This window comes from Equus asinus, chromosome 2, assembly GCF_041296235.1.
Source record: "Equus asinus isolate D_3611 breed Donkey chromosome 2, EquAss-T2T_v2, whole genome shotgun sequence".
Lineage (NCBI taxonomy): Eukaryota > Metazoa > Chordata > Mammalia > Perissodactyla > Equidae > Equus > Equus asinus.
Window position 1 is genome coordinate 129,063,851 of NC_091791.1, and position 14,694 is coordinate 129,078,544.

The following is a 14,694-nucleotide window of genomic DNA, read 5'->3' on the forward strand; positions in this document are numbered from 1 at the left end:
GTGTAGGTTCTTTCATTCAGCATAATTATTTTGAGATTCATCCATGTTGTAGCATCTATCAATAGTTCCCCTTTTTTCATTGCAGAGTAGTATTTCTTTGTATGGATAAACCAAGCTTTGTTCATCCATTCACCTGTTGACGGACATTTGGGTTGTTTCCAGTTTATGGCAAATAAAGCTTCTATGAACATTTATGTACAAGCCTATGTATGGATATATATTTCCTTTTCTCTTAGATAAATACTACATCACATGACAGGCAGGTGTGTAACTTTTTAAGAAACTACCAAACTGTTTTCAAAGTAATTTATCATTTGTATATTCCCACTGGCAGTGCATGAGGGAACCAGTTCCTCCATATCCTCATCAGGACTTGGTATGATGAGTCTTTTTCATTTCAGCTACTCTAATAGGTATGTAGTTATAACTCATTGTGGTTTTAATTTGTATTTCCCTAAATAACTAATGATGTTGAGCATCATTCTTGAGCTTACTTGTCAGTTTGCTAACATGTATCTTCTTTGGTGAAGTATTTCAAATCTTTTGCTTACTTTTGTATCTCTTTGTTTTTTCCTTATGATTGAGTTTTCAGAGTTCCTTATATATTCTGAATACAAGTCCTTTATCAAATATATGCTTTGTAAATATTTCCTCTCAGCCTCTGGCTTGCCTTTTCATTCTCTTAAGAGTGTCGCAGAACAGTAGAAGTTAGTAGTTTTGATAAAGTTCAATTGGTCAACTTTCTCTTTTATGAACTATGAGTCTGGTGTTGTATCTAAAAAATCTGGCTAGTCCAAAGTCACAAACATTTTCTCCTTTGTTTTCTTCTAGAAGGCTTATAGATTTAGGTTTTATACTTAGATCTATGATCAATTTTGAGTTAATTTTTGTATATTGTGCAAGGTATTGATTGAAGTTCACTCTTCTGCAAGTGGATATCCAATTGTTCCAGCATTATTTGTTTAAAAGACTACCCTTTCTCCACTCAATTATCTTTGCACCTTTGTCAAAAATCAGTTTTCCTTATATTTGTGGGTCTATTTCTGTTCTCTATTGTGTTCCACTCTCTATTTATCTACCTTTACACCAATAACATGCTATCTTGATTACTGTAGCTTTATAATAATATAAATATCAGGTAGTGTAACTCTTGCAATTTTGTACTTCTTTTTGAAACTTGTTTTGGCTATTGTAGGTCCTCTGCATTTTCATAAGTATTTTTGAAATTTTTGCAAAAAGTCTGCTGGAAATTTTATTGGAATTGTGTTAAATCTATAGATTAATTTGGAGAGAATGGATACCTTAACAGTATTGAGTTTCTTGATTCACAAACATTGTATATTTCTCCACTTATTTAAGTGTCCTTTAATTTCTCTCAACAATGGTTTGCAGTTATAAGTGTAGAGGTCTTTCACATCTTTTGTCAGATTTATCTTTATTTCATATTTTTCATGCTATTGTAAACGATATTCTTTTTTAATTTTTCTGTTGTTCATTGACAGTTGATGGAAATACAGTTGACTCTTTGCATATTGATCTTATATAAAATAATTCAGCTAAACTCACTTATTTCTAGAAGCCTTTTTTAGATTTCATCAGATTTTCTGCAGATAATTTTTCTGTCTACAAATAAAGACAATTTTACTTCTTCTTTTCCAATCTGGATGCATTTTCTTTCTTTTCATTGCCTTACTGCACTGGTTAAAACTTCCAGTACAATGTAGAATAGAAGTGGTGAGACAAGACATCCTTGTCTTTCCTAGTCTTAGAAGCAAAGTATTCAGTCTTTCACCATTAAGCATAATTAGCTATAATTTTTAGTAGATGTCCTTTATCAGGTTAAAGCCAAGTTTCTTTTTATTCCTACATTGCTGAGATTTTTATCAGGAATGGATGTCAGATTTTGTCAAAGTTTTTCTGCATTTAATGAGATAATCATATGGTTTTTCTTTTTTGTTTGTTAATATGATGAAATACATTGATTCATTTTTAAACACTAAACCAACCTTGTATTCCTGGAATAAAGCCTTTTTCTTCACGATGTATTATCATTTCCTATAAGTTGGATTTAATTTGATAAAATTTAAGAACTTTTGTATCTATGTTCATAATGGATAATCACCCATAGTTTTCTTACCTTGTAATATCTTTATTTGGCTTTGGTATGAAGTGCTGGTTTCACAGAATAAGTTGGGAAGTTTTTTCCTCTTCAATTTTCTGGAAGAGTTTCTGTAAAATTAGTTTTGGTTTTTTTTTTTTTTTTTTTTTGGAAGATTAGCCCTGAGCTAACATCTGCTTCCAATCCTCCTCTTTTTGCTGAGAAAGGCTGGCCCTGAGCTAACATCCATGCCCATCTTCCTCTACTTTATATGTGGGACGCCTACCACAGCATGGCTTGACAAGCGGTGCCATGTCCGCACTCGGGATCCAAAGTGGCGAACCCCGGGCCACCAAAGCGGAACAAGCGAACTTAACCACTGTGCCACGAGGTTGGCCCAAAATTACTATTATTTATTCCTTAAATGGTTGTAAGAATTCACCAGTAAAACCATCAGGAACCAGAGCTCTCTTTGCAGGAAGGCTTTTAACTACAAATTCCATTTCTTTAAGAAATATAGAACTACTCTATAGGTTATCTAGAAGAAATAGCTTATCTACTTCTTCTTCAGGGAGCTTTGGTAGTTTACATGCTTCAAATAGTTTGTCTTTTTCATCTAAATTGTTGAATTTACAGGAATAAAAGTATTCATAATCTTTCCTTATTATCTTGTTAATATCTACAGAATGTGTAGTGATTTCACCACTCTGTGTTGTGATAATGGTAATTTGTGTCTTCACTGTTTTCTCTCCCTGATCACTCTAGCCCAAGATTATCCATTTTATTGATTTTCTCAAAGAACCAGCTTTTGGTTTACATGGTTTTCTCTGTAGTTTTTCTGTTTCTATTTTATAGATTTCTGCTTTGATCTGTATTATTTCCTTTCTTCTTACTTTAATTACTTTTCTTTTTCTAGTTGCTTATGGCGGAGTCTGAGGTCATTGATTTGAGACCTTTTTGTCTTTATAGGTATTTAGTTATATATATTTTCCCCTAAGTGCTGTTTTAGCAGCATTCCACAATTTCTGATATTTTGTGTTTTCAATTTCACTCAGGTCAAAGTACTTTCTAATTTCCCTTTCATTTCTTCTTTGACTCATGGATTGTTTAGAAGTGTGTTACTTCATTTCCAAACATTTGGGAATTTTCCAGATATCTTCCTGTTGCTGAGCTCCAACTTAATCCCATTGTGATCAGAGAACAAACTGTCTGTGACTTGAATCCTGTTGTACTGAGACTAAGTTTTATGGCCCAAAATATGATCTATCTTGATAAGTGTTCTTCATGTACCTGAAAAGAATGCATATCTAATTTTGTTTGAGGAAATGCTCTACAAATGTCCACTAGGTCCATCTGGTTGATAGTCAGACAAGTGTTCTACATTCTTACTGACTTTTCTGTCTGTGTGCACTATCAGTATCAGAAAGGGATACTGAAATCTCTGACTATAATTGTGGATTTGTCTGTTTCTTTATGCAGTTATATCAGATTTTGCTTCAATAATTTGAAGGTTTATTATTAGGTACATAAATGTTTAGGATTGTTAAGTCCTCTTGACGAACTGACTCCTTTGCCATTATGAAATGACCCTCTTTATCCTTGGTAATATTCTTTGCTCTAAAATCTACTTTATCTGATAGTAATAGAGTCCCTCCAGCTTTCTTGCGACTACTGTTAATATGGTATCTTTTTCCATCCTTTTACTTTTGACCTATGTGTGTCTTTAAGGGTGTTTCTTATAGATAGCATACAGGTGTGTGTCTTGTTTTTTATCCAATCTGTCAATCTCTGTCTTTCAGGTAAGGTGTTTTTGTGATTACTAATATAATTATATCTAAGTCTACCACCTTGCTACTTGTTTTCTAGTTATCCCGTCTGTTGTTTGATCTCTTTTCCTCTATTTCTGTCTTCTTTTGAATTATTTTTATGATTCCATTTTTTCCCTTTTTTGGCTTGTGAGCTAAAATCCTTTGTTTTGTTACTTAATGGTTGTTTTAAGGTTTAGAGTATACATCTTTAACTTATCAAAGTCTACCTTTAAGTAATATGATACCATTTTACATATATTATAAGAGCTTACAATACTCTGCTTCCATTTATCCTCTTCTGGCATTTATACTATTGTCATACATTTTACTTATACATATATCAGAAACCCCAAACACATTATTATTTTTATTTTAAAAGTCAATATTTAAAAGTGATTTAAATAATTTTTTAAAACCTTCTATATTTACTCATGTAGTTATCATTTCTGGTGCATTTTATTCCTTTGTATAGATCCATATTTCCATCTGATCTCATTTTCCTTCTGCCTAAAGAATTTCCTTTGACAATTCTTGTGGTGCAGGTATAGTACAGCATTTTTATGTCTGTAAATGTCTTTATTTTACTTTCATTTTTGAAAGATTTTTTTTCCAGGTATTGAATTCTAGGTTGAGAGTTTTATTCTTTCAGTACTTTAAAGATGTTGCTTCACTTGCATGAGTGACAGGAGACAAGGAATCTGATGTCTTATCTTTGTTTCTGTGTATGTAATGTGTTTTTTTCCTGGAGGCTTTTAAAGTTTTTTCCTTTATCACTAGTTTTGAGCAATTTGATTATGGTTTGACTTGATGCCATTTTCTTCATGTTTCTTGGAGTTCATTGATATTCTTGGGTTCACAGTTTTCACCAAATTTGGAACATTTACAAATATTATTTTTTTAATATTTTTCCTGTCAGTCCCTCCATCTCTTCTCCTTTTGATACTCTAATGGCACATGTATCAGCCCACCTGAAGTTGTCCCAGAGCTCCCTGATTCTCTATTCATCTTTTTAAATTCTTTTTTTCATTTTGTATTTCACTTTGGAGAGTTTCTACTGTTACATCTTCAAGTTCACTTATCTTTTCTTCTGTACTCTCTAATTTGCCATTAATCCCATCCAGTGTATTTTTCATCTCAGATCTTGTCATTTTGATCTCAAGAAGTTTGATGAGAGTGTTTTTTGTATCTTCCATGCCTCTACTTAACTTTTGGAATATACAGAATACAGTTTTGTTTTGTTTTGTTTTGTTTCAGTAAGATTGGCACCTAAGCTAACATCTGTTGCCAATCTCTTTCCTCTTCCCCTTCTCCTTCTCCTCCCTAAATCCCCCCAGTACATAGTTGCATACTTTTACTTGTGGGTCCTTCCAGTTGTGGCATGTGGGATGCCGCCTAAGCATGGCCTGATGAGCTGTGCCATGTCCGCACCCAGGATCAGAAGCAGCAAAACCCTGGGCCACTGAAACACAACACTCAAACTTAACCACTTGGCCACAGAGCTGGACCCCCGGAATTCAGTTTTAGTATCTTTTAATATCCTTGTCTTCAAATTCTAAAATCTGTGTCAATTCTGAGTTGGTTTCAATTGACTGATTATTCTCCTCATTATGAAGAACACTGCTAATGTTTTTCTGCTTCTGTGCATGTCTGGTAATCTTTCACTAAATGCCAGACATCTTGAATTTTACCTTTTTGGGTGCTGAATATTTTTATATTCCTATATTTGTGAGCTTTGTGCTGGGATAGTTAAGTTATTTAGCAACAGTTTGATCCTTTCCAGTAGTACTTTTATGATTTGTTAGGTCTAGACGGATGCACAGTCTAGGGTCAATTATTCCCCCAGTACCAAGGCAAGAGCTTCCTGAGTATTCTTTCCAATATCCCTGAATTATGAGTTTTTGAAGTCTGGCTGCTGAAAAGAGTCACTGTTTCTGGTCCTGTGTGAGTACCAGGTGCTGTTCCCTTTAATCTTTTTGAAAGATTCATTTTTGGCCTCAGGTTGTGAACTCACATGCATGTGCTGATCAGTACTGTGCTGTATCCTTGAGGAAGACCCCCTGCAGATCTCTGTAGTCTTCTCTCTGTGTGGTTCTCTCCTCTCTGGTACTCTGTCCTGCAGACCTCACCACCGTGGTCTTGCTGGACTCTCAAATCCATCTCCTTAACTCAAGGAGTCCAACAGGTTCTGCCTGGATTCCCATTTCCTCCTCCCGTCCAAGGATGGGAAACTCTCTCAAGGCAATTAGCTGGGAAAAGTTTAGGGTTCAGCTCTCTCTCTCTGAGGGATTGCTGTCTTTTGCTGATTGATATCCAGGGTTTTGAAAACCACTGTTTCACATATGTTGTCTGTTTTGGTTTAGCTTTGGTTGTTTCCTGTGACAGGGTAAGAAAAAATCCAGTCCCTGTCGCTCTATCTTGGCCATATTGCTTTTGTTCTAGAAGGAAAGGTCAACCCAATCCCTGTTGTTCCATCTTGTGCCTGGAAACACAAGTCTAGTTTTTAATTGTTGTTTCATGTTATCTTGTATGGATGTACTATAATTTATTTATCCATTCTCCTGTTGATAGACTTTTGGATTATTCCTAATTTTGAGTTATTGTAAATAAAACTACTATGAACATTCTTATACATATGTTTTGGTGGATACATGCACTCATTTCTCTTGGGAAATACCTACAAGTAGAATAGCCAGGTCATTGAACAGCTTAAATGTTCAATGTGTTTAGCTTAAAGATAGGCTGCCAAACAGTTTTCCAAAGGGTTCACTATTGTAAACTCCCACCAGCAAGGTATGAAAGTCCTAGTTGCTCCTCATCCTCATCAGCACTTGGTACTGTCTGTGTTTTTCATTTTAAGCCATTCTGCTGGTGTCTCATTTTAATTTGTATTTCCCTAAAGACCAATGATTTTGATTGAGCACCTCTTCATACTGGCCACGAGAATATCCTTTTACATGAAGTGTCTGTTCAAGTCTTTTGCCCACTTTAAAACTGGATTGCTTAACTCTTAATTTCTTAAGTGGGTCTTTTTTAAATACTTCTGAACATGAATCTTTTGTCAAATATATTATTGTGAATATATTCACCCTGTTTATAGCTTATCTTTTCACTCTTTTTATGGTGTATGTTGATAAACAAAAGTCCTCAATTTTAGCAGAGTCCAGTTCTTTCACAGTTAGTTCTTTTGGTGTCTTGTTTAAGAAATCCTTGCCTGCCCTAAATATTGCAGATATTTTCATGTTTTCTCCTAAAAGCATTACTGTTTTATCCTTTCTTCTTCTTGACTATAGCAGCAGTAATATGAGAAATTTTATATAGTCTACAAGTTCTTTTTGCCCTTCCATAGGCTTTCTGTTCATATCCAACTGTGTGACACTGTCAAGAGGCAATCTGAAGTAACTGGCTGCACCTCGTGTGCAATAATAGTAGGCTCTAGACCCACTACAAGGTCCCTGCTGTTCACACTGAGGCTTGCTAATCAGTCAGCAAGACAAATATTTCACTCCACCCTTACTTCATTCTGTAGTGTCTCTGTTCTTTTTGTTTGCAAGTTTCTATAAATAACATGTTGAAGAGCACTTCTCTTTGGCCGGTGGCCCCAGGAGTAAGTCCCTTTTTCCTTCTTTTAATTTTTCATTGTTTTCTAAATTCTCTTTAACAAACACGCATACTTTAAATAAAAAAAGTAAACTTAAAAAGAACACATTGAGCAGTTATGATGAAAGTATACATGTGATTTTCCATTTGTAGAAATAAAGTACAAAGTATCATGATTCTTTCCTGTATAGATTATGTTGACCATACACATTATGACTTGTAAAGCAGCTTGCTCAGTGAATGTCTGTTGGGCAGACAGTAGAACAGTTTCATTAACCTAAAAGCTTTTTACAATCAGCATATTTTCCCTTGCTAATAATGTGTGGTTTTTATTAAAGTCTCAGTCAAGTTTTTTCCTGCTCTTAGTCTTCGTTCTTAGTCTTACGTTATCTGCAAATGAAGTCAAAGAGAGTTTTAAAAATATAATCATTTGCCATATGTCATTAAACAACCACCAAGAACAGAGGTTGGGCCATCCTTTGTGATACTGTCCATGTTGCAGGAGCAAGAGGAAGACTTCTGGACAGAAATATCTGGAGAGAGCTATTCACACTGCACCAGAGTCCTCTTTTCTTGCACTATTACAGGACGGTTTTTACAGAGACGTATCCAATCACCCGAGCAGCATTTAGAAATGCATAGTTTACTTGACAGCATTTACAAATTATGTCTTTTCCTCAGAATAACTTAGACTGTAGAAATGCTTCCATATGCTAAAGTTGGATATGCTGTTGTAACGAGAAAGAAAAAGGGATGTCTTTTAGTGGGTAGTTTTCATAGACATGCTAAACTACGATATGCACAAATTAGTAATGCTGTCCCTTAAGCATTTACCACAAATGGTTTTCTAATTCTTTCTGCTGCTCTCTGTTAGAGAGTGGGAGCGGATTTTACCACAAAACAATGGGTCAGCAGGAATTCAATTATGATTTATCTAAGTAATGAAAACAATTGATAGCAATCATAATTCTTAAGTTTTAATGAAATAATATACTTTTTTTTCTCAAATCCTCTGTGTTCCTTAAAGTCCCAGGAGCAGACAATTTTCAACTTCAAATTCCAAAACACGTCTACTTGCATTTAACTCCTCCCTATCCTGACTTAGAGCAGTGGTCAGCAAACTGGCCCAAGAGACAAATCCAGCCACTACTTATTTTTGTAAATAAAGTTTTAGTGGAACACAGCCATGCCCATTCATTTAAGCATTGCCTATGGCTGCCTTTGTGCTACAAAAGCAGAGCTGAGTAGTTGTGACAGAGACTTTGTAGCCCAGAAAGCCTAAAACATTCAAAACTGGCCCTTTATAGAAAAAGATTTTCAACTCCTTTATTTTGTTGTTGTTGTGGGGAAGATTAGCCCTGAGCTAACATCTGTGCCAGTCTTCCGCCACTTTGTACACGGGATGCCTCCACAGCATGGTTGACAAGTGGAGTAGGTCCGCACCTGGGACCGAACCCAGAAACCAGGCCGCCAAAGTGGAGCATGCCGAACTTTAACCACTCAGCCAGGGGGCGGCCCCTCGGCTTCTTTTTAATAAGTATCTCCTTACTTCTTATGTGGCAGAAATAAATGGATGATGCTCCTGCCAGTATTGCTTCTGCCGCCAGGATTTTGAGGATATAACCAGGCAGGATGACAACCATGGCTCCACAAACTCCAATGAAACATCAAGAAGAAATCCACCCGCCAAGAAAGCACTGAATCCTTTCTTCTCCGGGGCGAGTGACAATGACCCTGGCAGCTGAAATCCACAGAATTATATTTCAGGATAGTCCTAAAATTACATTCTCCAAGTAAAAGAATCCACAAATGATTCCAAAAAACTTTTTTTTAATCTTTCTACTGCAGAGTTCTTAAAAATATTTTGACAAGAAGGTACAGTATACCAAGGTGTGATATATTTTGCTCAATTTTTAAATTTAATATCCTAAAGAAACTCATAACCCTTTTTTTTTTTTTTGATTTCTCAGAACAAACACTTTCAGAAACATGAGGGCAATATTTACTTGTGAACCTTTTGCTCAGGCTATATTTATATTGTCCAGGCTAACTTGAAAAATTAACAGATAGCAAAGTAAATTGATCATTTATAAAATACTTTCAGCTATGATGGTCTATTTGAATAACAACAACAAAAAAGAACACTGGTAGATTGATTCAACTATTAGGATTAACAACCCTGGCAATTCCAAACAATAATGAATAATATAACTTAATAATGAAAATAGACAGTCGTCTTAGTCCATTCTGGCTGCTGTAACAACAATATCAGACTAGGCAGCTTATGAATAACATAAATTTATTTTTCACAGTTCTGGAGGCTGGGATGTCCGAGATTAAGGGGCCAGAGGATTTGGTGTCTGGGGAGAGCCCATTTCCTGGTTCATAGACAATAGCCTTCTTGCTCTGTCTTCAAATAGCAGAGGGGCAAGAGATCTCTCTGGGATCTCTTTTATAAGGGCACCAATCCCCTCATGACCTAACACCTCCCAAAAGCCCCACCTCCAAACACCACCACACTGGGGATTATGTTCCAATATATGAATTTGAGGGGATACATTCAGTCTATAGCTTTCCACCCCTGACCCCCCAAAATTCATGTCCTTCTTGCATGCAAAATACATTCATTCCACCCCAATAGCCCCAAAAGTCTTAACTGGCTCCAGCATCAACTTTAAAGTCTAGGTCCAAAGTCTCATCTAAATCTCATCTACATCAGATATGGTGAGACTGATTCATACTGAGGCAAACTGCTCTCCCGCTGTGAACCCGTGGAATCAAACACGTTATGCGCTTCCAAGATACAATGGGGAGACAGGCACAGGACAGATATTCCCATTCCAAATGCGACAAAGAGGAAAGAAGAAAAGAGTGAAAGGTCCCAAGGAAGTCCAAACCCCAATGGGGCAAATTTCACTAGACGTTACAGCTCAAGAATAATCCTCCTTGACTGAGTGTTCCGCCCCCCTGCCCACAGCTTTGCTGGGCAAGGGGTGGGGCCCCAAGGCTCCAGGCTGCCCTGCCCCAAGAGCTTTAGACAGCCCTGTCCCCACTGCAGCTCTCTGGGTTGGGGGTTCCAGGACCACAACCCTGCTGGGAGGTCATGTCCTTTGCAATCTAGGTGGAGGCAGCCATGCCCCCACAGCTCAGCTGGGCACAGCCCATGCCTCCCTGGGCCAAATGGAGCAGCAACTGGACAGCCAAGGAGCTCAGTACCAGAGTGCAGAGAGTGGAGACCACCAAGTGAGGTGACACCAGAGGTGAGCCAAGGTCAGAAGGCACCAGCAGCCCCTCCTCTGCATCCTTCCATCGTCTTGGACAATAGCTCCCAGCTTCTGTTAAGATGGCTGACTAATCTCCTTATCAAATGGTCTCTCAGCCACACCCTTAATGTTCTTCCCAGAACAAGATTTCTCCTTCTTTTCAATGTGGATACACTGAGAATTTTCCAAACCTTTAAGTCATTTCTCTCTTCCCACATTTTACTACAAGCATCAAGAGAAACAAGGCCACTCCTTCAACACTTTGGTTAGAAATTGCTTCAGCTAAATATCTAATTTCATTGGTTGCAAGTTCTACCTTCCAGAAAACACTAGAACACGAACACAATTCAGCCAAGTTCTTTGGCACTTTACAACAGGCACGGCCATTCCTCCAGTTTCCAGTAACATATTCCTCATTTCCATCTGAGACCACCTCAGAATGGCCTTTAACATCCATATTTCTACCAACTTTCTGTTCTCTAAGTACACAGGCTCTCTCTACAGCTTCTCCTCTTTTCTTTCTGAGCCCTCACCAGAATTGCCTTTAAAGTCCATTCACGGCAATGTATGCTTTTTCAAGTATGCATCTAAAAACTCTTCCAGCCTCTACCCTTTACCCAGTTCTGAAGCCACTTCTACATTTTTAGGTATTTGTTCCAGCAGCAATCCCACTTCTCAGTGCCAATTTTTGTCTTAGTAAGTTTGGGCTGCTAAAACAAAGTACCACAGACTGAGTGGCTTATAAACAACAGAAATTTATTTCTCACAGTTCTGGACACTGGAAGTCCGAGACCAGGATGCCGTATAGTGCCGTCTTCTGGGTTGCAGACTTCTGGTAAGCTCACATGGCAGAGCAGCAAGCTCTCTCACGACTCTGTTGAGAGCACTAATCCCATTCATGAGGGCTCCACTCCCACGACCTAATCACCCCCCAAAGATTCCACCTCCAAAAACCATCACATGGGGGATTAGGTTTCAACCTATGAATTTGGGGGGACACAGACACTCAATGTACAGTAGTTGTCCTCTGATTCTCAAAATTATGAATAGGGATGATGCAGTGGAGTGAAGGGGTGTACATTTCCAAGTGACTCCAACAAAATGATGCTTAGACCTTGGCCAGGTTTTCCATTCATTCAGTTAGTCATTCAACAAGTAGTTTATTGAGCACCTACAACATGCAGGCTGTATTCCAGGAGCTGGGAACATGGCAGTGAACAAGACAGGTAAGATTCTACTTTCATGGAGCTGACGTCAGAGTAGGGAATACAATACAATATAGGTTTATATCTGGCCCAGAAAAACAAAGCCAGAACATAATCCACAGACCTAAAAGAAATTAGACTAATCAGACAAGATCATCAAGAGCTGCTCCCAAGAAGGTCTTATCTAGCCAAAACTGTGTACATACTCTCTTTCCTCTGCTTCTTTCTCTCCTGGACATCCCCTATAAAAACCTTCTCTCAGCAAAGGTTCCAACCAACTCAGTCACACTCAGACACAAACGGCTGACCTAGTATTCCTCTCAGAAGTGTGTGCATTTCATTACAAGTAGACAAGAGGAGCTCCCAGAGGGCAGAAAGGGATTTCAGGGACCTTCTCAGAGTCACATTATGCATCTGTTCCTAAGGAAACATTTATCACACACCTGCTCTGTGGCAGGACAGTAGCTGGCTTCTTTAGGCAACAGCAGATAGTTCATCTACTATGAAACACACAAAGCCTAAAGGGAAGCATGCTTGATACTGTCCATTTGTCCCTCCAGATGCTCTGACCACCCTTTTCCACCCAGCCCTGTTGCCCAGGAGGCTGGCCTTTGAGGACTGCATCAAGGGCTTTTCATTTTCTGTCTTGGGTTGGCTTCAGCTAAAGGAGTCAGCAGCAGGAGATGGCGGGGAGGAGCAAAGACAGGGCCAGGTCCTTATTTCCCTGCTCCCTCCCTGCCTGGGTGCTGGTCGGCAGTGGCTATGTCCTTCTAACAAAGATCCTGGCTCCCTATAAGGGCATCCTCTGTGTAGCTACAGCCACAGCTTTAGCTATCGCTCTCTCTGACATCTGTACCTGTTTCCCCTGAAGGTGCCCCTAGAGGGGCTAAAAGCTCCATGCTGGTGCTCCCCCATTCCGAGGTGGGTAGAGTCTTCTCACTGACCTCTCCATAACCGCCCCTTTCTAACGGACACCAGTTGCAAAGCCAGCACTGCTCTCAGGTCAGAGACTGACTCTGGGTACCAGCTTCATTTTTAAGCTCCAAGGACTTAGGAGGGATAGAAGGACTAAAGAACATTCTATAAATGATGTTTCCTCTCAGAATAAGCAGTGACTCACCTCCAAATAGAACAAAACTCAGGGCTGTGACTGGAGTGACCTCAGCCCCTTGTTCAGAGAAGGAAAGCCTCTGAACGGCCATGGCTTACCTTTCTGTGTTCAGTGGAGGGCTGTGGGCAGACGAGCTGGAATCCAAGCAGCAGGAGGGAACCCAGGACACTGAGAAGGAAACATAGCAACAGGCAGGCTGTGAGTTTGTTCCAGGCAGCAGCATCCAGCGGAAGGCAGCATCTCCGTCTCATCATTGGAAGGGCGAGAACAGTCCAACCCTGGCCCTGGGATGTGACCCAGTGAAGATGCAAAGGGCTGGCCCCCGGGAGGGGAGGCAGCCCAGGGCTGTGGGCTGGCCACGGCATGGGGCAGATCTGGGATCAAACCCAGCTTTACTGCTTGCCAGCAGGGTTTCTAGATCAGAACATTCAACCTCTGTGAGCCTCAGTCTCCTGCCTTGTAAGATGGGGATCACAGAAGCTGGCTCAGAGGTTTGGCGAGGACTGAATTAGATAAGACACCGTGCCTGTCACAGAGTAAGTGCCAGTGCATGCGTGCTTCTTGGGGAGCTGGTAAGTCAGGCTAAAAGTGGGGCTTCTGAGCCTGGCCAGGGAAGGCCCTCTCCTACACCCCAGGCTTTCCTCAGAACCTTTCCTCTGCCTGTCCGTGGCCCTTCAGTGTCACATATGTTCTCCATGGGTGGGATTAGCTGTGTTAAGCCCCACTGTCACCAGCCCTGATTAGGGCTTGTCATCAAATAAAAGGAAGGTGTGGAAATAGGAGCCAGCTGGCCCCGAGACAGCAGGGTGTGCTGGGAGAGTGTGAAGTTTTGGATTCAAACACATCTAGGCTAGAATCCCAACTCCCCCATTCCCATCTGGGTGATCCTGGGTAAGCCAAGGTCTCTGAGTCTCAGTGTTCTCATCTGTAAGGATCATGGATGATGACAGAGGGGAAAACCCCCAGCAGGTTAGTCAGTCAGAGAGGCAAGTATTGTCAATTAATCAAAATGCCTAAAGTCCCTTGATTTCAAATCATCAACAGCGTTGTCTTAAGCATCCCTGCAAAAGGGCCACTGCTTCTGCTTAGTTATCTTTTTAATCCTTTTGGGGGTCTAACCCTGAGGGCAGTTTAACTCAGTGATTCTCAACCTTTTTGAAGCCTCCAACATAATTGCGAGATATGAAACACGGCCCCTGTCCAAGAAAAACTCATCATGTGGAGCTGGAGATGAGGAAAACCTGTCTGAATCTGGCATTAGGGCTTGTGGAGTTAGAAAAGGCTCTCGCCGTCTCTGAGTGTCCCAAATTCTACCCTAACCCTCATTTTGTATGCAAATGAGCCCAGCCCTAGCAGACTGCACAGAATGGATGTGGACAGACTGGTGGAGACTGTGTGATGGGACAAGAAGCAGGACAAAAGGATATGTAAGGAGGTGTTAAATACATCCTTTTTGTTGTCTTAGAGTTGCAGCTGAGGCCCCAAAGCTGAGGACCAAGGGTATTACATATGCACACATTCCAAAGAGAAGGGCTGCACTGTCTATTTAGGACCTGAAAAGGAGGTGTCCCCGACTGCCCTCACCTGCGTCCTGAGCCGTAGGCCTTCACCC

General features: G+C 39.7%; 1 protein-coding gene across 5 annotated transcripts in view; it reads right to left on the bottom strand.

Moving 5' to 3' along the window:
• THSD4 (thrombospondin type 1 domain containing 4) overlaps positions 1 to 14,694 on the bottom strand; it is a 546,849-nt gene that overhangs the window by 494,863 nt on the left and 37,292 nt on the right. For all 5 annotated transcript variants that reach the window (XM_070498910.1, XM_044764622.2, XM_070498902.1 and 2 more), the window contains one exon: positions 13,181 to 13,250. In XM_070498910.1, the coding sequence (XP_070355011.1) occupies positions 13,181 to 13,250 (70 nt within the window). The remainder of the gene's footprint in view (positions 1 to 13,180; positions 13,251 to 14,694) is intronic.